Source organism: Lissotriton vulgaris, chromosome 7 (genome assembly GCF_964263255.1).
Source record: "Lissotriton vulgaris chromosome 7, aLisVul1.2, whole genome shotgun sequence".
Lineage (NCBI taxonomy): Eukaryota > Metazoa > Chordata > Amphibia > Caudata > Salamandridae > Lissotriton > Lissotriton vulgaris.
Genome location: NC_141695.1, coordinates 629,684,658 through 629,711,345, shown reverse-complemented (window position 1 = coordinate 629,711,345; position 26,688 = coordinate 629,684,658). Strand labels below are relative to the sequence as shown.

General features: G+C 47.2%; 1 protein-coding gene across 1 annotated transcript in view; it reads left to right on the top strand.

The window, feature by feature from the left end:
- LOC147702167 (polycystin-1-like) overlaps positions 1-26,688 on the top strand; it is a 599,895-nt gene that overhangs the window by 327,629 nt on the left and 245,578 nt on the right. The window contains exons 23-24 of the mRNA XM_086930810.1: positions 11,754-11,895; positions 23,119-23,715. Of these exons, the coding sequence (XP_086786936.1) occupies positions 11,754-11,895; positions 23,119-23,715 (739 nt within the window). The remainder of the gene's footprint in view (positions 1-11,753; positions 11,896-23,118; positions 23,716-26,688) is intronic.

Sequence of the window (26,688 nt, the reverse complement as noted above, 5' to 3'; positions counted from 1 at the left end):
GATCCGATGGGGAGATGGGGGGGCCCCGATCGAGCTGTCGCTGTTTTGACTTGGGCTCAATTTAGTCGAGACTCGAAGGCCCATTACTGGCGCCCAGCCCGCACCTAGCCCTTAAGGCTTCCCTGCGGTGGCGACCGCAGGATTAGTCGGGGATTGGGGGGTTGTTGGAGACATGGTTTGGATGGGAACTAGATGGAGCTATTTGGGTCCTGTTCTGGGGTGGGTGGGAGGGGGTTTGTTTCAGACGGGTGTTGGGTCTTTGTTGGGGAAGATGGCCGCCATCAGTGTTGACTTGACTGTCGCTTCTTCTTTGTTTGAGCCTTGGGGGGAAGGCCCAGGACAGACAATATGGGACTATGGCTGAAATTGCTAACGTGAAATGCATCACTTGGAATGTACGAGGGCTTCACACAATGTCTAGACGTCACAAGGTTCACGCTTATCTAGTGCGTAGAGGGGTGCAGATAGCGCTGCTGCAGGAGACTCATCTCACCAAGGCGGAAGGGGCGGCGCTACAGCGTAGATGGAGAGGGCAGGTCTTCCACACCTCATACTCAGCTTACGCAAGGGGGGCGCTAATATGGATCAGGGCTGGGGTTCCCTATCAGGTTGCGAAGTCGGTGGTGGATCCGGAAGGTCGCTACGTGGCTATCTCAGGCACACTGGGGGGTAGGGACTTGAGTATTTGCTGTATTTATGCACCTAATGTGGACCAGCATGCCTTCCTCTCCGGGTTATCGGGTTCATTGGCCCACTTCCTCTCGGGAACCCTCTTGCTGGGTGGTGATTTTAATTCAGTAGTAGACGTAGAGGCCGACCGCTCGCACCACCCCCCTCCCAGTCCGCCGAGTGGCTAAAGGGAGGAAGGAATGGCAGACACACTGGGGGCTCACGGATATCTGGAGGGCGCAGCACCCCGACTCGAGAGACTACTCCTATTTTTCTGGCCTACATGAATTGCACGTGCGACTGGATGGGTTTCTGGGATCAGCAGAGTTGGTATCCGCAGCGGTTCGCTCTGAATATTTGACCAGGATCCTCTCGGACCACAACCTCCTCCCCACCTGGAAATTGCGCCCGGAGATCTTGGAGGACATAGTCTTAAAGGCGGACCTGGAGGGCAAAATCTCTGATTATTTTGCGTCCAATGGGGGCACCGCGGGATCGAGACCGTCAGAGTGGGACGCCTTTAAAGTTGTGATCAGGGGCTACTGTATTTCTAAAAAAGTGGGCATGCGGCGTATCATCCTTGATGACTTGGCCACGGCTGATCGGAAGCTCCGTGAGATGGAACTTCGCCGCCCCGGTCATCCTGAACTCCAGGAGCGTACGGCGGCGGCAAGAGAGGCGGTGGCGGCGGAAGTCGAAAGGCTGCGCTGCTTCGATTACAAGGCCTACACCACCAGGTCGCTCACGGAGGGGGATAGGTCGGGCGCGCTGTTAGCGTGGCTAGCCAATCCCACACGCCGGACCTCTCTAACGACGTCCATGCGCACGGCGGAGGGGTCTGAGGTTCACACCCAGCCGGAGATTTTAGGCTGCTACCAGCGCTACTATGAACAGCTGTACCGCAGTAACCCGGCCAGAGACCCCGCCCTGATTGATGAGTATTTGCAACCCTTAGAGATGCCAGCACTGGAGCCCGATATGGCGAAGGCTCTGGGCTCCGACATCGAACTAGGAGAAATCCGTAGTGCCATTAAAGGGATGGCGAGGAATAAAACCCCGGGCCTAGATGGCCTTCCGGTTGAATTCTACGCCACCTACGTTGACCTCTTGGCGCCCCGACTGTTGATAGTCTACAGAGAAGCGAAGCGTTTGGGCCGCCTCCCCGGCTCGATGTGTGAGGCCTTAGTAGTTCCCCTCCTCAAACCTGGTAGAGAGTCGACTGACCCGGCGTCCTACCGACCATTGTCAATGCTGACGGTCGATTATAAGATCCTGAGCAGCATATTGGCATCGAGGCTGCTAGGGCACATGCGCTCTTTAGTGCACGAGGACCAGGCAGGATTCATTCCCAAGCGAAACACGACCATGAATATTCGCAGGCTGTTTCGCTTGCTGGGGGAACCGCACATAGAGGCCCCGTGCCCGGTGGTTCTTTCGGTTGATCTGGAAAAGGCCTTCGATAGTTTGGAATGGGACTACCTGCGCAGAGTGCTGCTGCGTTTTGGTCTAGGGGAGGGCTTTGTCAGGTGGACCACGGTGCTTTATGCCTCGGCGTCGGCCAGGGTGAGGGCAGGCCCGCTGATTTCCCAACAATATCCGGTAGTGCGAGGCACGAGACAGGGCTGTTCATTGTCCCCACTACTCTTCGCGCTAGCGCTGGAGCCACTGGCGCTGTTGATCCGGTCCGGGGTCTCTTTCAGCGGTTTGAGGACACCATCCGGCCCGCACTACATCTCGCTGTATGCTGATGACCTGCTGCTCTTCCTCGAGGACCCGAATGTCGCTTTGAATGGGGCTGCGACGGCACTAACGTCTTTTGGGGAGATCTCGGGCCTTCGGGTGAATTGGGCCAAGACTTGTCTGTTCCCGGTTCGCAGGGGAACGCCCAGACCTGACATCAATGGAGAAATTAGGTGGGAACCCAGCTGCTTCAGGTACCTGGGGGTATACATATACCACGACCCCACCGACCTCCTGGATGGGAACATAGCCCGCTGTACTCGCGCGTTGCGTGGTAGTATGGAATTTTGGGCTACCCTGCCGCTTTCGGTGGCAGGGCGGATTGCTCTATTGAAAATGGTGGCACTCCCCCGGTTGCTCTACTATTTTCGAGCGCTTCCGATTTGGATCCCGCCGGCCACCTTTCGGCTATTGCGTTCCATGGTGGTGGGATTCCTCTGGGGTTCGGGCCACCGGAGAGTGGCTCTCAAGACTCTGATGAGGCCAAAGTCTGAGGGTGGCCTTGCGGTGCCGGATTTTGAGAAATATTACCTGGCGGCGCAATTGCAGACCTTCACCCAGGAGGTCGCGAGGGAGTTTCGTGGCCCGGAGACTGGGAGGGGCACGGGGATGCCCAGGCATGTTATCTCCTTCATCACACTGCGGCAACGTTTGGCCCTGCAGGACCTGACGCTCGAAGAAAAGACCATTCGATTATGCTGGAATCGCGCCCACGCCCGGGGACAGTTAAGGCTTCCATATGCACCAGAAATACCGCTAGGGATGCTGACGGCCCTGCCTCACGGGGGAGACTGGTCACGCTTAGGGCAGTGGGAGGACGCGGGATTGCAATTGGTGGGGGACCTTTATGAGGACGGAGTGTTACTGCCCTTCCAAGAGATCCTAGACCGTTTCGATGTTCCCCGAGGCGACTTACTCTTGCACACGGCTCTGGTCCGAGCGAATCAGGCGCACTGGAAAAGTGGGTTAGAGGAACCGCCTACGTCTCCGGTGTGCCAGTATGTTATGATGTCCGCGGGGACGGTCAAGACAGTCACGTGCCTGTATAACAGACTGGTTAACGAGGGCTTACCCCCCCTCGCCACTCTGCGGACTCGTTGGGAGGCAGACATAGGGAAAGAGATACCGGAGACGACCTGGTCACAACTCATGCGCCGAGCCTGGAAGGGCGTACGTCATGCCCGATTCCAACTAGTTCATTTTTACATACTCCACAGAGCCTATTTAACCCCGGCGAAGATTCAGCAGTACTTCGCCACAGATTCAGCAGAGTGCCCCAGGTGCCGAGCGCCTGAGGCGGACCTCCTTCATATGTTGTGGTCCTGCCCGGCGCTGTCCTCTTATTGGCTTGTGATAGAGGATACTCTGAATAGGGTAACGGGGAGATCTTTATCGGTCGACGCGGCGGTGGGGCTCCTACACTGGTTCCCGCATACCCCTAAAAACAAAATTTCGAGTAAATTTATTGATTTGGGACTTGTCCTCGCTAAACGGGAGATAACCAGGAATTGGAAGGCAAGAGTTGGTCCGACGAGAGTTAGGTGGCACAGCGAACTTCTGAAATGGGCTGCGGGGGAGAGCACTCTGCGATACCAATTGGCTAGGCGGCAGCACAACGAGAAAGCGCTAGAATCAGCATTGGAATGGGAGACGTTAGTGCAGGCCCTTAGAGATTATTGCGCTTCCAGCGATTCCGAGAGTGAAGATGTAGCACAACCTGAGTCCTGATAACCGTTCACGATACGGATATGAATATGGTCATCTGGGGTTTTTCCCATAGGCTCTTCCTACACACACTACCACACACTGATGGCGGGGTTGGGGGGGGGAATAAGTTGAATCATTGGGCTTTTGGGGGGAGTTTCTTTTGCCCCTTTGTTAGGTTGATCTAGAAAAGCAGATGGAGCTCGTGGGATTATCCGGACCAGCTTCGCCCTTCTATCAGATCCCCGCCTGTGTTCGCCGCCCGACCCTTGGGTTGTGGGCTGAATGGCTATGTACCCATGACGTTTTCTCACGGGGGATCTGATGTATCTACTATTTTATTCCTGTAACTGTATTGCCGGTCCGACATGTAATTTTGGCTAATTCCTGCAATAAAAATATATTTAAAAATAGTGTCCGTACTCACACTGCCTCAAGATGGAGTCGGCAGTGGCCCCAAGCCAGGCAAGAGAGGATCTCCACACTCTAGGAGTCAAGCCGCCACAGACACTCCAGCTCACCAAGGCGAAGGCACATGGCTGCCAAGTCCCTCCGGACATCCAACACTCCCAGCAAGTCGCCACCACCTGTCATCCCGAATCACCACATGGCTGGTAACCACCATCAAGCTAGCCATCAGCACCTGCGTCAAACATCACCACTCCCAGAAGATCGGTGGACTGGAGTCCTGCACCGTCACCCCACCAGCCGACAAAAGAAACCAAAGGCCGCCTGTGAACCTGGCCTACACCGAAACCGTGGCAGCGAAGGCAAGTCGTGGCCAAGACTCATCCACCCGTGGGAGTAGGGCGTGCGACTAAGTAAGGGCTCCTCAGCGGTCCTGTAGCTGCCCCCATATGGCGCACACACAGCCCTCAGCGCAGCCCTCCTACAGTCCCGCAGCAACCCCGACAACAAGCCTCCCAAGGCAGGAGAGCGAGAAGAGACTCTGCCTCACCGACAGGTTTCTGGTCACAGCCAAGCCGTTCAACAGGGACAGTCGGACCAGCCACACCTCTGTGAACTCTCCTGTGGGACTCCATTCATTTTTATGACGCAACCCACTGAATGGAACTGTTAAAACTTACCACAGACCATCACCAACGTCAGACAAGGGGAGGTCATGCGAGACACAGGAAATGTCATCTTCCGATGTCTCCAAGTCAGCGGCCGTGTCCTGAGCCCTCAGGTTAAACCACAGGTGCCCGCCGAGGAGGTTCTGCCGCAAGCAAAGTCACCAGCCCAGGTCTGCTGTCGTCCTGCCACCTGACTCGAGAGAGTGATGGACCCTGTGGTATCCAGTTAACTGTTTTGTTTTATCCCCACAGGTTGGACTAACACGTTGTTTGTTCCTCAATATAGTTGGGGAGGAATGTAGTATCCTGTGAGACACGTTCTAGTGTCCAGCAGGAAGTTGTCATGCCAGCCACTCCCTCGAGGGCTGGGCACACTGCACCCCCACACCCATCCATCACGGGTGTTACGAGTGATGTAACCCCGCTAATGAAAGGGCCCGGGTGCACGTGCTCGAGGCCAGTTACAGTTCAGTATTACCCTGTGTCTGCGTCCGTCATTTGCCACCATGTGGGCCTGAGGCCCAACTCTACAGCCCCCTTGGCGGCCCTCATTTCTTCGAGAGGGGTGAAAGCAGTATCCTATGTGGAAGACACTCAGCTGGTGTTCTCCTTGAGAGAGCACTTCGCAGCAGCCTTTTACAGATTTAAGGACTGCCTGAGGGACATTGCAGGCTGGAAGGACAAAAATGATCTGCAGCTTAATGCAGATAAAACCAAAGTTCCATTTTTTTAACCATGGATCACCTCCGCCACCATGCCTCTGGTGGCCGTTGGAGTTGGGATGCGCTCCCAGCACCAAGGAGTCCTTTAAAAACCTGGGAGTGTGATGGAAGAAGGAGCTCACCCTTGCGACACAAGTCAGGCACATTTCCACAGCAGGCTACAGAAAAATTAGAACTATAAGAACATTCTTACATTTCCTGCCTGAATAAAGCCGTAGGATCATGGTCCATGCCTTGGTCACCTCCCAAAAATGCGACAAGGAGGTAGGTCCTTCACAGTCCGGACGTCCAAAGTGTGGAACTCCTAGCCCAGTGACTTGTGTGTGCTGGAGATAGAGCAGAATTTTAGAAAGGCGCTAAAACCTGGCTCTTCAGGCAGGGGCAGTAGTATCAAGATTCTGAGTCTGGCTAGTTTGCTAGCACCGCAACACCTCATCCGAGGTAGCCGTGCACTTTATAAGCTGTCATTCATTTATTGAGCTGTAAATGCGTCAAACCACAACCTCCAGGGAATTAGTGGTGCTCCCTGAGTGTCCCAGAATGGAGGTGGGGGGGTTCACTGATTGCATGTCAGGACTGTGAGTTCAAAATATATCACAATTAATTAAAAAACATACGAGTAAACATCCTGTTATGCTCACAGGCACACTCTCCCTGTCCTCAAAGATCAACTTCCCAAACAATTCGAAGCACAACATCCCATGAAATGTTAGCTCCACACCAGCCTTCAGCTGCAATGGGCACCCTATGGTGTAGAGCAAATGCCAGAATACAACAAAAGCACTATGACCTACTTCCCATTTTTCCAATCTTGTATGTATGCAGTACTCTAAAGCATACACACAAAGTTAGAAAGGTTTGTGAAGAAAAGAACACTTTTCTCTATCTCTTCACCTAACCTGAGAAGTCGTATTTCTTTTGCCACAAACCTCTCACTAATGTTAGCAGACAAGGCTTTGCGTTCAAAACCATTAGTGGTTGCATGGGAATGCCCCCTTGAAGGAGTATAAAACAGTGCTACACAAAGCATGCTTTGCATACTTTTAGGCAATTGTACAGTGCACAGAAATTTAAATTCTAAATCAATACTTTGGATTGCTTAGCATCACTTTTTGTGGCCTTGCACCAAAGCAAAGTGTTGATAAATCTAGCCCTACATGTTTGCATGTTTTAACGCAGAACACCTCACTTAAGGTTGCAAATCGACCTTGTGAGCACCCTAGAAATGGCCACATACATACGTTATGTACAACCCACTGGGCGATGCAAGCCTCTATTATGTGCACCTTAGAGGTGCCAGCGTGATTGCTCTGTGTTTGCTCCAAAATTATTGCATGCCTCAATGTAATACATCCAAAAAGTAGTTGCATATGCACGCCCCAGAGATTGTGACGTATCTGCATTATGGACACCCAGGAGATTCTGGGCAATGGGTAACAGTTGTATACACTTGGACCTCCTAATCCTCCCTGTCCTTTACAGCTAGTTGCACAGCATTTTTGACTACTCTATTGAAGAGCTCTATCATACCGTTCCCACTGGGATTATAAGTGAAGTGGTTCTATGCTTGATACCTAACTTGGCAAAGTAAGTATATGCCTTCCCAGAAATGAATTGTATGCCATTGTCACTGATCAACTGTATCGGTAATCCCTCATCAGGAAAACCTCATACAAAAATGTCAAAACAGCATCAGTATCATCCCTTGCCCCGATTTTAATGGTAAGCCTCCAGAAAAAGGTATCAATCAAAGCTATCACATATTTCTATCTTTCTCCTATGGGTCCCATGATATCTATAGCTACGGTCTCCCATGGTCCATATGGAGCAATAGTCTCACACATACTGGGTGTTAGTAAGATAACATAACATAACACTCCTGCAATGGGTGCACATCTGGAATATGTACATCCAAGAAATGCCTGCTTGTGTCCATTAGATACATGAAGTGTCTGTGTATTTACATTATATGTAAACACACACTAATGACAGTTTTCAAATGCAAGGTGCATACATTTGAATGGGTTGTGATCAATGTTTCCTCTAATTTATTTCCTCTGTGTGCGTCAGTGTAAGGTCTCTATGCGATGCAGCTAAGGCTATGTGCGTCAAGAAATGGACCACACGTGGGGGTGCAGCGACAAGGTTCTGACATGGGGATTCCTGCTTGATTGTGAGTAGCACGCTACTCCAAAACCCAAACAGGATTAGTGGGGAACTAGTATAGGGAAATAGGAAATTAATTTGAGTGGTGGACAAAGCGCAAAGCGTCCAACACCTAAAAACACTCAGTCAACATTAGGGTAGAGACTGATCATGGAAAAGAAGCTGCCAGTTCTGCCCTGAGAACAATCTGGGCAAGTCGCAGACTGGAAGAGTAAAATGCAAGCCAGGGAGAGGGGCTGAGAACCCCCCTTGTTGTGGAGACATAACGTTGGTACAGACCTGGAGGAGGAATGGCCCAGTAGTTCACACCTGAGAAGGTGGAGGCATGAGCATACCATCCACAATTCCCAGCTACTTGTGTCACGAGTAGTGCTGATAGATGTATCCCCTGCATTCTGGGATTTGTGGTCCTGGTTTTACAATACTACTAGTCGCAGAAAGTAAGCCCAGTACTGGATAAAAGTGGGCATAATTATTTACGATGTTTGTCTGCACACAGTACTTTTGACATAATCAAAAGGAGCACTATATTTCAATAAAGAACAGGTTTTTATAGTCCATAAACTGAATTACGTGCTTATGTAGGAAACGTCTCTCCTGCTGTAGTTGTACCTTTTTTAGGTCTCGAATAGCATTGCAGCGCAATGCTCTGCGAGACCTCTTCTGAGCTGGAAGATTTCAGAAGTGGACTTGAAGCCCCGCCCCTTAATTGCATTGCCCGGCTTCACCGTTTACGAAAAATGGTGGCTGCCGATTGAAAGTGAGGCTTTTTGGTTGCAGCCCTTTTGCCTTTTTGTCTGGCCATCAGACTGGATTGTCTGCTTCACGGCTATCATGAACCAATTCCTTATCTTTATTGGGCCATCTGTGGTTGTAATAGAGGCTTGTTTACTCCGGGCAGCCAACATGGAAGGGCAGAAACGCTGTATCTGTAAATGTAAATGTACATGTATTTATATAGCGCAAATCACCAACCCAGTATCTAAGCGCTTGCTTAGGGAACCCGTCCTGGTATTCCCCTGTGAGATAACCCCGGCAGGGTATCCCCAAGGTGAAAGCCAGGCATCCCACCGCGAGGGGCCGTTGTGGAGATTAATCAAGCTATTGCCCAGAGTCGCAGAGTGTGAACCCGTGAGTCAAGTAGGCACCGGAGTGAGAATTGTCCAGTCTGTGGAATTTTTGAGCCCAACCCTGGTCCAGGGCCGATCTCAGCTTCCGGGTCTGCCGCCTCTAACCCCTGAGCCACACTTCTCCACCAGGTGGCCTGGAGTGAGAAGCGCCGAGGGAATCAATGCCAGCCAGGGGGAGAAGTGGTTTTTAAAGCACTAGGCAGCATCTGGCATTCTGCAGATGAAAACATATGACTCACAAGCAGAAGAAATGACAAGACATTAACAACTTCATGCCAAAACTCCCCGGGCACAGTGTCGCTTCCAGCAGCTCTGGAGATGTTTGCATGAACCAGCTGCAGGCTCTGGTCTCATATTTCTTTACTATAAATCTGGAGCCAGCAACACCATGTAAATCCTTAACGCATGGCCACCGCACTACAAAGACTGCTCCTAAACACCAGCCAGAAATGTCTGTGATTGGCGAGCAGTTTTGAGTGTTGTACAACAGCACACATTTAACACAACAGTATGTTTAGATTATGGAATCACAGAGAGTGTTATCTCACGGTTTCTGTTAGACGAAATTAATGCTTCTCCTTTAGAAATCTGCGTGCCTGCAGCACTTAGAAGCTTCAGAGATGCGGTATGAAGAGCTATCTAAAACGCATCTGATGTTTTTCGGCATGTGGTGCCGAGGCAGGAAGGGGAGATCTCTTCTACAAGGGAGCCTGGGTTTTTCGAACTGAAGACCTTGAGAATGACTGCACGGGGCTTGAATTGGATAGGAACTGATTGAGGCAGTCCGTGGAGCTGCCCTGCGCTTGGTGTGATGTCATCACTTTCAGTCGGTTGGGGGGCAGCTGCTTAGTTCAGAGGTTGTGCAGCCGCATAGATGCTGTGATGGGTATGTGCCCTCTCGGTGACAATGGTACGTCTTTGATGCTATTCAATTAGTGGGTGAGATGCATGACAAGCTGTGGTGCGTGGTGCCTCCTTGTGCCCTGGGAACGGACTATGGACAAGCTGTGGTGCATGGTGCCGACACGGATGGATGCCAAGAACCGTAATGGCAATATGAAAAGTGGGCACCGTGACTCTAGTCTAAGAGATGCTTCACCAGGGGAAGAAGGTTTACAATTGTGTGCACACCTTTCAGCCAAGTGTGCACGGCCTGGTGTGCTCTCCTTGTGCTCTGAGACCGGACCATGGATAATAGAGTATAAACATGCACCAGTGGAAGTGACGAAGATGCTCGCACGAGGCGCTGAATCACTCTATATAGTATAGAAGAAAAATTTTAAAAAATTCACATGTGGGACTGCCCTGCAGGGGGTAACAGCCGATATTTACTCCCACTCGTATATATGATAATTGGGGACTTACCTTACCCAGACAAAAGAGGGTAAGGCCTCTTTTATTTAAATATACAACAGCTGCTGAATTAATACAGATGAACTAGTCACAGTTTCAGTAGATAAATTCCTTCAATCTGATCTTAATTTTCACCAGTCATTTTGTCTTTATGTTCTGTTCTCTTAGGACGACGTTCCTTTGGCCATACAGGTAAACAAGGGCTCGTTTGTGAAGAGGATGCAGCGTAAGGGCTAAGAGATGCCTACTTTGGACCTGGGGAACCTGGTTCGAGTCTCAGCTTGGCTCATCAAAATGTGATCCTGCGCCCAACATGCTAATACACGGGCTGCAATTAACATGAAAACTTTCAAAAAAGGCACTCAATCTGCCACGCTAGATTAACAAAAGGTATGCAGCAAGCCCAAAAGCACGTTTGCTTTCACAATCACTAGTATCTAATAGTGATTGTGAAACCACTTGTTTCACAATCACTAATATACATTAGTTACTAATATATATTAGTGATTGTGAAAGCACAGGTCGTGCTTTAGGCTTGGTGCATGCCATTTGTTAATAGCAAGCATATCCTTTCTTAATACAGCGCAGCTGGGGGCAGATTGTCTGCTATTGTTAAAGTATTCCTGTTGATCGCGGCGCCCGTCTACAGGATGCGGCGATCAACATGAATACTTACCTCTAAGCCTAGGGGATGGGTGTGCTGTGTGTGCGCGCTGGGGGTGAAAGACGCCCGCGCGTGCACGTTGCTGGGAACAGTGGTTGTGACTGCAGGAAACATTACCATGCATATTAAGTGCAGATATTGGAGCCTATCATATCCATGTTCATTTAGCAAGAAAGATCAGGTCATTGTGGTAGCTTACTGAATACAACTATAATCATAAGGTGGCAGCAGGCCTTTAATAGATATAAGAACGTGATGCAAAATCGGTAGGAATTGATAAAAGTGATAGCCAACAACCTAAATTAGTAGGGACAGCAAGTATGGTTCTTAAGGTTGAAGATAGGATGCAGAGGTAGAATTTGTTCCTACAGAGACCTGAGAAGGCCTAACAATAAGTGTTACAAGGATAATGTAATGAGGGTTTGAGAGTAGACGCCTAGTTGGGCTAAGAGTGTGACAGTGTTGGGTTGGTTTACTCAAGGTACTTTGCTCTGATGGAAGAATGCATTACTTCCTTCTCTCTGTACAGACAGTCCCTGAAGAGTTGACCTATGGAAGTCGTGCACGTGTGCTGGAGGCTGCTCAGAAGATGATCCATGTCATCAGCAGTGAGACTGAGGAGGGGCATGAGACACCAGTGACAGCCGGCAGAAACATCCTGGGAATTCTGGGTAAGTGGCGGGACCCACTTCAACAAAATTAGGGACTTATGGGCTTTTTATAGAGGTCCAACATAAATGCCTGCTCAGATCATGTTAACTAAAGGTATGTAGTTCCTCTCATAGTGATGCTCAGGAGCAAAGGTATGCCAAGCTTATCTTGGTTAGTAGATTACAAACTCGGTGGGGTTCGGTGTAGGAAAGAGAGTGTGGGAATTACTTCTTTCGGAACTGGGGTCCTCACACACCCAGCAAGCTAGGTGTCATGCTTCATCATATAAACCTGCTCCTCGTTCAGTGGGTGCTGCAATACCAAACGGGCACCCATGAAGGGGCTCTTTGTCGGAGATTTTTTGTTCCTTGCCGTATGATGCAGTGTGGGTGTGTGGGCCGAAACGTGTAGATATTGTGCAAGGGTGATTTAAAAGAAGTGGGATAGTCCAAATAAATCTTTTATTCTGGCTAGCTATCCACCTCGCTAAAATATATCGAGTGCCAGCCTATCTAACTCTAAGGTTTAGTTTAGGCTATGCTCAACTCTCCAGGTCAACATGTTTCTTGCCTGTTGGTCAGATTGATCTGTGGCTATTCTTCAATACCTATTTAGTGAATCCATCTACACAGCGCAGTGGGGTCTAAGTACTACCTACCACGTGTTCATACTATGAGTCAGGTAATCTGCTGTATCTTCCAATGACCTCTCTAAAGTGAAGGAATCACTCCAGTCAGTGTCCGGCGGAGTATGAGGACACCTGAAACATGGTGTCCATTCCGTTATTTATGCGGCCCAGAGTCGCCTACCCTCGAGTAAGTGGCGTGACCCACAGAATGTCGGGAGCACTTTACACCCCGATTACACCTCTGCCCTAGTGATAATGATGGCATGCTCACTTGAACAAACTTACCTCCTCGAAACCCAGCGAAGAGTGAGACATGCACCCAGGGAGCTTCGTGCCGCTGCTGCCATCTAAAGCCAACAACACAAGCACCAGGGCATCGTAGGGCTCTACCTGATAAGGTCGCAGACACTGGCGGGCATGAGAACATGCTTCTCGCATCCTCCGGCCGGCAGACATGGGGGCTGTAACTGCAATCCAGAGGGCTGAGGCTCACGTACAGAGCTGCCATTTTGGATTGCCTGACTCTCCGGAAGTGATGCATAGAGCGGGCATTCTCCCCCGAAGGGTCGCCAGCAGCCCTGAGAGAGCTACCCGCTGGATTGCGCAACACCAGAGGTGACCTCGAAGGTGGAGGAGACATGGCCGGGAACTGTCTCCTGGAACTGCAAAGGTACGGCGTCTTGCGGGGAAAAAGGCCTGTAATCGCCATCTTGGGGCCTGCTTGGCTAGAGAGTCTGCGCTCTGCAACATAAACGAGATTGCTTATTTACAAGCGCTGTGAAAAGAAACCCCCCCACAAGAAGTGCAGCAGAGATACAAACTGCACCAGATCCCCCCCTCCCTGGGCAGAAGCTAGGCTAAGAAGTGGTAGACTTACCCCAGAGAAGACAGCCGCACACTAGCGCGGCAGAGGAAAAGCGCGATGGAACCACTGAGGAGAATAGCCCCATCCCTTTAAAAACAATGCTGCATCCCCCGGTCCAGGCCTTTGGAGCTCAGAGGGCGTGGGTGTTTATCGCAGGGGCAGCAAGAAGAGAGGAGTGGATCGGCAGAGGCGCGAGGCCACAGAGAGAGCGGTCAAAAGAAATCGCAAGGGCAAGCTCTACTCGAGGGCTCACGAGGCAGGGATCCTGGTCTGGAAAGCTCCGCAAATCAACCACCTACCGAGAGGGACGACCAAGTTCGTCACCAGATAACCCGACAGATTGTGAGCGAATTCGGAGGTATCTTACTAGCACACAGGCCCACCAAGGCAGCATGTAAACAACTTCCTATAGAGGTAATACCAAACCCCACACTGCGCCCTGTGACAATCACTGTTACCCCATCATAGAAGTGGCAATGGTGGCCAGTGAAGGAGCAAGAAGCCACAATAACAGACAATGCCTTGGGTGAGGTTGACACCCCCTTACATAGCCGCTACAATGCTCAAAATCCTCACTACACAGCCCACTGAAAAGGAACATACAGGGCCATTGACATAAAGGAGCAATGCAACAAATCTAACACATTCCACAGTGTCCTATTGTTCTCAAGGGTACTTGCCTCTATTCTATATCATGGGGTTTTATGAGATTACTGCTCTGCCTCCCCGGACAAGCTACTTACTGAGAACACTACTGATCACAGAATATGCCACCCTCTAAGGCAGGGAAAGATACCACTGCACATTCGAAAGACAATCCTGTGACCTCCCTGTGGAACAAAGCTGGTCCCCCGGCTACAGTGGCCATGGATCCACCCCAGAAGGATCAGCCAAACATCTCACTCAAGCCTTCATGCCCAATTTCCTGCACGAGATCAAAACAGGAATTGGTTCTCTTAAGGCTGAATTTAAATCATGCATTAAGGAACTCACATAACGGAAATTGGGTAGAGAGTGGACGATCTTGAAAAAACAGTGGATACCCGCAAGGAGGACCAGGAACACCTTTGGCAACGACTAGCTGTCCTTGAATAACAACACAGTGAATTCCAAATTAAACAGGAGGACTTAGAGTTAAGAAGTAGGCACAATAACCTCCACCTTAGAGGCGTACCTAAAGGGGCAGAGGGCACGGACATTATGACATTTGAAGCAGAACTCCTACACAAGATCAGGGGAGACAAGGGCACTTCCCCACCAGCACTTGATAGGGCACATCGAGTGGCTACACCCTCCGGATGCTCTAAACTAATCCCCAACATATTGACTAGAGTTCATTTCATTACAGAGAAAGAGGCAATATTAGAAGCGGCGTGGAACAAAACTGATTCAACATGCAACGGTGCCAACATCCAGCTTTTCCAAGACATCGCCCCAACTGCACTCCGGTGCCGCAGAAACTTGAAACCAGTCACCGACAAGCTCAGCGAACGGGCATCCAAAACCAATAGGGCCATCCTTTTGCTTTAATCTTCACATGGGAGACTATTCTCCCGGTGCTACATTCTATCCAGGAGGCTAAACAGTTAGTACAACTCTCAGTCCCCTCCAGAGCAGCTAGCCCCTCCTTCATACCAACATTGGACAGAAAACCTGTGTGGCCACAGTGGAACAGGGCTCTCAGGCAGTGACAAGGGACCAGACACAGGTGGCAATCCTTCTCCCAGGCCAAACAAACAACATCCAAGACTTCCACTCCATGGATGGCGAGAGGTCCCCCACTCTCTCACAAGCACCATCAGAACAACAGAGCTGGCTGGTGAATGACTGTGGCTTATCTCTGGTGCTGCTCCTCTGGGCGGCAGTGAAATACCCTGCACAGAAAAGGTGTGCCCTTGTGCCCAAACCGAAGCTTGGTGGCGGGGCTGGAGGACCCTGCCTGGCATGGTGTCTGCTTCTTGAGACTTGCTTTCCCCAACCCTATTCCTAGGAGAGTGACATCTCAAGAATGAAATGTGCCATGGCGCCTTGTTTGTGAATTAGCTACCGTTGGCCCTGTTGGCCCTTGATCATCTTTGAAGTTTTCGCTTTCTTCTTTTATTCCTTCTGCCCTATTTCTGGGAGGAAGGGTCGCTACACTGAGATTGCATTGACTTCCCAGATAGGGCTAATGGAGCGCAAGACTGCTCCAAACTATTTTCCGTTGGGAGTTGGGGCGCCACCTTTTATCACCATGTTTACGTTTATGTGTTTTGTGTAAAGCGCATAGCTGGCCAAGGGTTTGCCAGCGCTGTGGGGCTGGAGAGAGCGGTTACCATTGACTCAACCCGGGAACAACCATGTCTTCAGTTTTTTCCTAAAGGCAATCTCATCGGTGAGAAGTCTTAGTTCTATAGGCATGGAGTTCCAGAGTTTTGGCACCAAGTGTGTGAATGATATTCCTCCCCACCTGGACCGCCTAATCCTGGTGGTTTTGGCAAGGCTATCTGATGAAGTTCTTAGGGTTCTTTCCGGTGTGTAGGGTATGATCAGTGCCCTGAGTGGAGCCGGTCCTTTGCCATTCAAGGCCCTATGTGCTATGCATAGTGCTTTAAATTTGACTCTGGCCTGTATCGGCAGCCAGTGGAGTATTCTCAGAGCCTCCTTCGCTAATTAATACCTGGGTATGCTTCTGAGTACCCTGGCGGCTGAATTTTGCACCACCTGCAGCCTGTTCAACACGTATTCGGGTGACCCCAAGAAAAGAGTTTCCGTAGTCCAGGCGCGAGACCACTAGGGACTGTATCACCATTCTCCTGGTCTCCTCATGGAATGAGGTCTGAAATTTTACTGAGCATCCGCAATATTCCAAAACAGGTGGCGGCCAGCTTCCTGGCTTGAGCTTGCATGGTGAGGTTGGGGTCTATCCACATTCCTAAGTTCTTTATAGAGCATCTCAAACCTTTTGGCCAGTCGGTGGTGACTCGTGGTAGAAGATAATTACCTAGGAACATAAGCTCAGTTTTGTCACCATTTAGTTTAAATTTACAACTTATCCTCCAACTAGCTACCATTTTCCATGCAGGGAGCCACTAGGTTGTGTTTCGGGGTTGGTGCCTTCTGTCACTGAGACTACCAATTGGGTGTCATCAGCATATGATACGATTGAAAACCCAAATTCCTGGACGATATCGGCCAGAGGTTGCATATATAGATTGAACAGGATAGGACTGAGGTCGGAGCCCTGTGGCACTCCGCATGCAATCTCTAGAATGTCCAAGTAGTGTCTGCATTCTGTGGTCTGAATAGATCAGTCCTTCAGAAATGACACTATCCACCTTAGCACGCTGTCTTGTATACCTGCTTTCTCTAGCCTGAGAATAAGTGTTTTGTGATCCACCGTATCAAAGGCTCCATTTAGATCAAGCAACAGGATGGCAGCAGTACCTCCCTGATCGAGGATTCCCTTAGGTTCATCTGTGACCAGTAGTAATACAGATTCAGTGCTATGTGCTGGTCTAAAAACCCATTTGGGTCTGGTGGAGCTCCTCATTCTCCTCTAGGAACCGGGACAGTGTGTGGTTGACATATTTTTCAGCAATCTTTCCTAAGATGGGTAGGAGTGAAATGGGACGGAAGTTTTCTATGTCTGTCGGGTCTAGATTTGGCTTTTTTAGTAATGGCTGGACTATGGCGCATTTCCATGGTTTTCTGCACTTTCCCTTGTGTGAGGGATAGTGTGAGTACTCTGCGGTGGTTGTCAGAATAGTGTCTCCCCCTGTATCAAAATATGTGGGGGTATCGGATCTTTAGAGGAACCTGATTTGATGCCGTAAGATCTTAGTGAAAGTATCTTTTTTTATCATTGGAAATTCTGTTAATATTGGTCTCGCTGTGTGCCCAATGGCAACCTTGGTGCCTTGAGGGTCTGGGTTATCTCTACTCCCCATCATGGAGTTACAGATATTTTCAACCATATTTTTAAAGAAGACTGCAAGTTCATTGCATCTCTCCTTAGATGAGGATTGCGGAGAGGCCTCAGGTTATATTGACGTGATGGATTTAATCACCTTGAAAAGTTCTTTGGAAGATTGGGAGGCCGAGTTTATTTTTTCCTGGAAATATCGGGCTTGGGCTATTTTGATTTCATCGTGATAACGTCTAATCGCTTTCTTATATTGTTCCTTGATAGTGGTATCATATGATTTCCGTCAAGTTCTTCCCATTGTTTTGCATGCTTTTTTTAGGAATGCAAGATGGCTGTTAAAACAAGTTGTTTTTCTATGTGTCTGGTTCTTCCCTGTCCTCTCTTTCTTTCTGCAGTGTTCTGTTACATCAGTGAGCCATTTGGCCCAGCGCAAATCTGCTTTCTCTACATCCCCTGTTATTACCATCCCGAATACATTGTCCCCCGGGCTCAGGCATGGGACCTTGTTTATATTCCCCACAGCCAAACGTCACAATGCAAACGGGTACACTAGATATACACAATGACCACTGTTCCCTGCATGAAGATCCTCTCACTTAATGTAAAAGGCCTTAACGCCTCTAACAAATGCTGTCAGATCTGGCATTATCTGCTGCAACAGGACCAGAATATTATCTTTTTACAGGAGACCCACCTCCTGAGGGAAGATATCCATTGCATGACCCATCCTAAATACCCACTTCAATGCTGGGCATCTGCACCCACGAAAACTTTGTAGGGAAGGAATCACTGGAGGGGCTGCGCGAGCGGTAAAGAGTAGAAAGGGTAGATACATTAAACATGTAGTACACAGTGGGGCACAAACACTTACTCTATTTAACATCTATGCCCCATACCAAGCACAAGACCTCTTCATTAGGGACCTTTTAAAGGAACAGATATCACAAAATGAACACCATCTTGTCTTAAGGGGAGACCTACACTGAGCATGGGATGCAGTGCTAGAACGGAGTACCAATACCATCCAGGTGACTGGGGCATTGTTTGCCTCCTTGAAAAGAACTCTTGGGGACTTGGAGCTAATAGACGCCTGGCGCTATCATTCACCTGATGCACAAGACTACTCATACTACTCGCATGTACACCGCTCCTACTCTCGCATTGATTGTATGTTCATTTCTCATTCCCTTGTGCGAGATGTACTTTCGGCATCCATGTCAGATATTTCAAACTCGGATCAGCTGCTGTTACAAAACCATTAGCACACCTCATGACGCACTACCCGTTGGCACCTCCCCTCACATATTCTACGTAACCCGGTAGATGTAACTGAAATCAGGGAACCAATCACAGCATATTTTGCATCTAATGACCTCGCAGAAACCCCAGTCCCAGTTGTGTGGGACGCTTTTAAAGCCACCATTAGCGGTCTAATAACATCCATAGCAATAGCGAGCAACGGGAAGCCTGTCTGGCTGAGGACAAGTTGACTTTTAGGAAAAATTGGAATTTGCACCGGGTTATGTGCAAGTTGACTAAGGACATATTAATGCTGGAGAATCTAGATCAAGAGATGCCCACAACTATTAATAAACAAAGCTTGGCTATGCTCCGGGGCCAGCTAAGAGCGTACAGAATGAACAAAGCGGAGCAGGCATTAATGGACCCCTACTGATAAGCTGCATGTGCAGCTCCTCGAGCAGTCACTCACATTAGAAGAACTCAACCGAGCACTGAAAGGCCTACCGCTAGGTAAAACTCTGGGCCCAGATGGCCTACTGGTCTACTATTATCACACCTTCATCCCACAAATAGAAGACCACCTGCTGTGTCTCTTCAGCTCATTCACAGACACCACTGGTCCGTCAGCTTCTATGGCCAGGGCTGAAATAGCACTTATTCCTAAACCAGGACCACACGTTATACTCCTCTTCTCACCCCATAGCACTTCTCAATACGGATTCAAAGATATACACCAAAATTCCCGCTAAACGTTTAGAACCAAGTTGGTTTTATCCAGCACCGCTAGGGCACCGACAATGTACGAAGGATAGCGCACCTGGTAGAAAAGGAACGCCACTGGGACATTCCTGCCTGTCTGCAGTCATTAGACGCAGAAAAAGCTGTTGACCCAGTATACTGGGAATTTTTGAGGGCTGTACTACAGAAAATAAGGCTGGGGCCTATGATGACTTCTAGGATAATGGCTTCATATAACTCTCCTCAAACCCAGGTTAGGGTAAATAGTCAACTCAAGAACCCCATACGCATACATAGAGGCACTAGGCAAGGTTTCATGGAGGCACTAGGCAAGGTTTCCCACTGTCACCCATGGTTTTCGTGCTTGTAGTGGAACCCCTCGCCATAGCAATATGACAGTCAAATGCCATCAGTGGCATTACCCTTAGTGGATTGGAGCACAAAATAGCTCTATTCGCAGATGACCTCCTACTTACCCTTTAGAAGCCGCACACCTCACTGCCAGCCCTCCACATCTTATTACAAACATTTGAAACAGCATTAAGATTAACCATACTAAATCATGGGCCCTAAACATTACCATTCCCACAACAGAGATCCCAGTAATCCAATCCCTGGTTCCATATCAATGGGCTAAACACTCAATTAGATATCTCAGGCTCAATTTAACCTCTACAGTACACACATGGGAGCAGTCAAATTGGCAGGAATATAAAAAAGCAACTATGGAAGATTTGAGAAGACAGAAGTCCTTGCCAATATCGTGGTTGGGGCGTCTTAAGGCAGTTAAGATGTTGGTGCTGGTGAAAATACTATTTTTATTCCAAGCACTACCTACATCAATTCCACAACCCCAAATTATGCACCTACAACGTGAGCTCACCACCTGTATCTAGGGAGGGAAAAGACCACGCTTCTCCAATAAATTACTTATGCTACCACGCGATAGGGTAGGGCTGACATGTCCCAACTTCTTGGAGGACTACTAGGCTTCACCTCTACTCTATATTTCGGAATGGGTGGTTCAAAAAAGCAAGAACATTTGGTTTCACATGGACAGAGTAGTGGCATGTAGGCCTCTGCGGGACCTTGGTTGCTCCCAAGAGGGGCCAGACTGCGTAGTGGTACATAGCTATTCCCTCAAAAACTGTACTGGAAATTTGGGATAAAATCGCCATATCCAAAGGCCTCACCTCCTTCCCATCTCCTAACACCCTTATAGCACGCAACCCGAACTTCCCAATGGCAATGAAGCCTCGTTCCTTCCCAGCATGGGCGGAAGGTGAATTCTGAACGATTTGAGACCTCTTTGAAGGGGACACCTTCAAGACTTTACAGCAGTGTATAAGGGAATTTCATCTCCCAGAAGAAGCGTGATTGCAATATCTTCAACTCAGACACTGGCTGCAGACACCATTTACTACTCAGGGGGCAACTCGACCCTTTACTCCATTTGAATCACTAGTCCGCTCATATGATGGATCCGGAAGATTGAATTCCCCAACATACCAGATACTTCAACGCTCATCCCAGATTAAACCCCACACTTATCAGTTGCATTGGCAATCAACTTGCACACATTAGATCAACCCTAAGCTATGGGAACAAGTCTGGTGAGACATACCGAGAATATTTAAAACCATACCCCAGAGGGACACTGCATATAAAGTCATGACACAGTGATGCTACACTCTCAAAGACTCCACAAAATGTTCCCTAACACCTTACCCATCTGTTGGCGATGCAAGAGCGCAGTTGGGGATTTCCTCCACATTTGGTGGCACCCTCCATTGTTGGTCACCTACTGGAAAGAGATCCTTAGCCATATTAAAAAGGTAATTGGCTACCCTATACCTGAGTCCCCAACAGTAACCATTTTGAGACTTAAACCTACGGCCCTTCTTGCTATGACACAAGCGGATTGGTGCATAATATCACATATGCTTGGGACAGCCAAACAGATCATAGCGGTGCACTGGAAGAGGGCAGACCCTCCCCCCCCCCCAAAGCCTTGTGGTTCACCCATCTGTGGCACACTATGGCGATGGAACTTCTCACTGCGCGGATCACCCTTTGTAAGAACACGTTCACAAACACTTGGCAGGCACTGGTAGTAGATTATTTCTCCGACCTAGAATACGCTTGCTTCCAGCCACCAAAACTTCGAGCCAGGCACCTCTTTGAGGATAACCTCCTACCCTCCTGCTCAGAGGACATTGGGGTTAGAGCAGAGGTATACAGCGCCCAACATACTCCTCAAAGCAGTCTCTCTTTCTTTCTTCCCCCCCCTCTCCTGTTTCCGAGGTTCTGATTGTAAGGGATAATGTATTGACACATGTTTCAAAGTTTAAATCCATGCACAGCATACCTACTGTCTATCAACTATGAGAAATGTAGTATTGTAAAGTAGACTAGACGTAAAGCAACTGCTGATATTGGATATTAATGCTATGACTGATTGACCTCCTGCTTTGTTCTCTTTCTTTTTCTCTCTTCTTTTCGTGTTTGTTAATTGCTGTTTTTATACCATAAATTTCAATAAAAAGACTTGAAAGAAAAAAGAAACCCTGCGAAGACAACCTTACTCAAATGTCTCTAGCAACAGTATCCCACTATCACCAGCCTATCTCCCGGGAGCGTAGCTCACTGGATTAATATGCCCACTGAATGGATTTGATCGCAAGTTTGAAAACCAAAGCACCTAAGTGCCAACGTGTTCCTCTTTAGCAAAATCCGCCAGTGTCTTTATTTATCTGGCTTAGGAAAGGGCCACTGCAAAGAACATGAGCAAAGTAAACTTTCCTCAGGAAAAAACCCACAAATGTGAACTTTCTTTTCAAAAAAACATTCTGCCCCTAAAAAGAAATGTAATATGAACTCTCCTTTCAAAAACAAAATATAAACTCTAACTAAAGAAGCACAGAAAGGTTAACTGTCACGAAGAAATAAAGTTCGAACTCTTCTTCCAAAGAACCCTAGAAACCGGATAACTTTTTTCCCCAAAAAACCTGAAAAATGACATCTCTTTTCAAAGATTCTGAGAAATATGAACTCCCCTTCTAAAAATTAAACAAATAAGAAATATCTTGCCAGAACATTCCCAAAAATATGAAGAAAAAAATGTAGCAAGTCTAAAATATACCCTTTTCTCTAAAAGAAAACCAGAAATCTAAACTCTATGTAGCCTTCATAACTATCTCTCCATCAAGAGAAATTCAGTATGATCCCTCAGTCTTAAGAAACTAATTATGATAGCTCCTTTCAAAGAAGCCTAATATGAACTTGCTTTCCAAGGAATCTTCGTGTTACAAATACTCCTTTCGAACAACTCAAAAAGTATTTTGGTCTGCATCACCTCCTCTTGTTCTAAGAACTCTCTCAACCAATCCAGCAAAGTATATTGTCCCTTTCAGCAAAACTTGGCAGTATAAACCAGCTGTTAAATATCAAAGTAAAAAGCACTTTATTTCAAGAAAACTCAAATAGAAGGTTCTCTCTGTCCAAACAACTACTCTAAATGTTTTTTTTCTGAGTATACAGAACTTAGCTCCCAAACTTTTCCATCAAAAGCAAGTTACCCCCTAAGAATACAAGCAAGGATTACTCCTTTTAAAGAAGCCAACATGTTAGATTATTCCTCCAGCAAATGCTAGGGATGCAAATAATGTTTTAGGTGAACTCCACTTACAATAACGCTTCCTGAATGTAATTTCATGAATATGAGGCCCCGGTAATAGGGCCGGGCTCCACTCTAGAATATGTTAACATGTGCAGAATGGGATCAGAATGGGGTTAGTAGGAACATGTTGTAAAGAGTTCATTCTGAGCCTGGTCATCTCTGTAATGTGTTCTTACTTTTCCAGGTCGGACACTATCTGCCTTTGACAGTGCCCCCAGTGCCCCGATGAATTTCTCCGATGGCAGAGTCTCTGGAGCCGCAGTATCTGCCTTTAACCTCACACGAGATCTGATGAAGTCCTTGATGAAGTCTAGAGTCCTGAATGAGGAGACACTGTCGCTGACGGTCTCTGAAATTCATGTCCAGGGGAAGCGCGTTGCTGCCAGAGACCTCCTTTGCATGCATCCATCCGAGCGCTGTCTGTTCCTCTTGCCTGACACCTTCGCTGCCCAGTTGGCTGACAGTGGAGAGCTTGTCCAGGTGATGATAGACTATGGCTTTAACCTTTACTCATTCCATCCTGTCAACAATAACTCCATCTCCACCCACTTGGCCTCTCTGGAGTTCAGTACTCCTTCCGGCGCAGCAGTTCAAGTCTCAGACTTGTCAGCGGAGGAGGCTATCCTTGTCAGACTGCCTGCAGGGAACAACACCCACATGAGCAACAGTGGACTAGAGCTCCTGATTCCAGCAGGAGAATCCGTGAACTTCTCTGTGACGGCAGACCCTGGAAGCAGCAATGCTGGAGTGCACCTTCACATTCACATAACTCTTCCTGTAGGTAAGTGCTCACATGTAGATGATGGGTATATTTGCCCTCTGGAAGCCAGTATGCTTTTGCCCTCCATGGCTATTAGGCAAGAGGACAGCTAGATGCTAGCGGTCGGTTTGCAAGCTCTTGCCAATGGATTAGTGGGTTTTCTGATAGAAAATCAGCATCAAAAATATCGAGCAACACAAATATTGTTTCAAAAATATTGTTTACCACTGTATTGTGTTGCTTTACTTATATTGAGAACAAACAAAATATTGTGTTACAATATTGTGAAAGAGAATGCCTACCAAAAACAGGTAAGAATATATTTATTTTAATAAATATTGACTTAAAGTAATTTATTTTAAATAGGTAATTAGCTAAAAATAATATAATGTTGAATACATAGTTGTAATTATTTATTTTATAAATATGTGTATATATATAATTATTTAAAGTATATATACATATCTATTAAAAAAATATAAGAATAATAAATTAACAAGTTTTTAAATATATTTAATTCTAAATATAAACAGTAAAATAAACAAAATTAGAAAATATTTATAATTAACAATTTTGTAACCTAATTTAAAAATTTAAATAAACATATAAAATAGTTTTATTTAATACAGTACACTAAATATAGAAATAATATACACATTTTTTTTAAAGCATAACAATATTTTAACAATTTAAAAACATAAAAATAATGTCAGCAGAAACAAAAAATAAATAAATAAAAACTAAAAATGATATATATATACATATATATGTGTGTGTTCAATGAGGAAAGCCTTCTCAATGCATTGCTTTAACCCTTTACATATTAAATTACTTATATCATCTGAAATCATAGCATTTAACAACACTTATGGCATCACAAATCAAATAATTTGTGAGAACACCATGCATGGTAGAGTGGTGAGTTATATTTAATCTAGTGTGCCTATCGAGTCCACTACACTGTGTATGGAGGTGTGTGAGTTATATTAATTTGAAGGTGGTGCACAAATTATACATTTATGGTATAACTATAACTTTAGAATTTCTAATGGGTGTGTAGTTTAAGTATGGTTTGTAAAAAAAGAATACATAAAGTAATAGTAATTTAAAGGTGGTGAGTAAATTATAAATTTAAGGTATAACTACCTTTGGAATTACTAATGTGTGTGTAGTTCGTTTGGATTGTATAGAAGGAATAAATTAAGTTTTTCTAACTATAACTAAGGTTTAACCTTTGGTTTGTTCTTTAAATTTCAATATTCTTTTTTTAATGAAAATGTGTTTTGAATAATGGAATCCAGTGTCATTGAATGGAATGTTGTTAAGTGGAGTGTCATACAGTACAGTGGAGGAGAGTGTTGTACAGTGGACAGTTGTGGAGTGGAGTAGAGTAGAGTTGAGTAGAGTGGAGTGGAGTAGAGTGAAGTGGTGTAGCTCACAGTGGAGTAAAGTGTCATAGAGTGGAGCAATGTGTTGTAAAGTAGAGTGAAGTGACATAGCATAAAGTCGAGTAAACTGTCATAAATTGCAGTGGCGTGTTGTACAGTAGAGCGGAGTGGTATGTCATAGAGTGTTGGAAAGTCTCATAGAGTGGAGTAGAGTGTTGTACAGTGAAGTGTAGGGGCATACAGTGGAGTAGAGTGTTGTACAATGGCATAGGGTGAAGTAGAGTCTTGTAGTTTGAAGGTTCATAGAGTGGAGTAGAGTAGTGTGATGTACAGTGGAGTGTAGAGTGGGGTAAAGTCTCATACACTGGAGCAGAGTGAAGCTGAGTCAAGTGGCATGGCATACAGTGGAGTAAAGTGTCATAGAGTGAAGTGGCATGTCGTACAGTGGAGTGGACTGGCGTGTTGTAGAGTGTTGGAAACTGTCGTAAAGTGGAGTGCCACAGAGTGGTTTAGAGTGTTATAGAGTGGAGTGGAGTAAAGTAGAGTGTGGTAGAGTTGCGTGGCATAATGCAGCCTAGAGCGTAGTGGTGTAGTGTTGAGTAGTCGAGTACAGTAGAGTAGAGGAGAGTAGTGTGTCATAGAGTAGAGTGCAGTAAAGTGCCGGGGAGCGACATAGAGGGAGTTGTATAGAGTGGAGTGCAATGTCATACAGTGGCATAGACTAAAGTAGAGTGCCATACACTCATCTAGACTGGAATACACTATTGTACAGTAGAGTGCTAGAGAGTGGAGTATTGTGTAGTAGAGTGGAGGGGCTTTGAGTGTTGATGAGTGGGGTGGAGTGTCATAGAGCAGAGTAAAGTGGCATGGACTGGAGCTAAGTAAAGTGGAGTGACGTAGAGTGGAATAGCATAGACTGGAGTGGCATAGAATGGAGTGGCATACAGTTGAATACCGTAGAGTGGAATGGCATAGAGTGGAGTTGTGTTTGTAGACTAGAGTGAGTGGTGTTGAGTGGAATGGAATAGAGCGGGGTAGTAAAGAGTGGCCTGGCGTAGAGTGGGGTGGCTCACTGTGGAGTGGCATGCAGTGGATTGGCATCGAGTGGAGTGGCGTAGAGTGGAATACCGTACAGTGGAGTGCATAAAATGGAGTAGCATAGAGTGGAGTGTCATACAGTGGAGTAGCATACAGTGGAATAGCATAAAGTGGAGTGGTGTTGAGTGGAGTGGCATAGAGAGAAGGGCATAGAGTGGGGTGGCATAGAGTAATGTGGCGCAGAGTGGATTAGCGTAGAGTGAAGTGGCATACAGTTGAGCGGCATAAAGTGGAGTGGCTTAGAGTGGAATAGTATAGCGTGGAGTAGCATAGAGTGGAGTGGTGTAGAGTGGAGTGGCGTAGAGTGAAGTTGCATACAGTGGAATAGCATACGATGACTGCTGTGGTGGCACGTAGGAGAAAGGAATTTGTGAAGATCCTCCACCAGTTTAAAGCTAATGGGGCGCAAGCTTCTATTGCCTAGCAGTCCAAATTGATTGTCTTGGTTAAGGGCAAATGTTTCATCTTCTCCGATTTGGATGAAGCCCAGGAATTATTAAAAGAGATC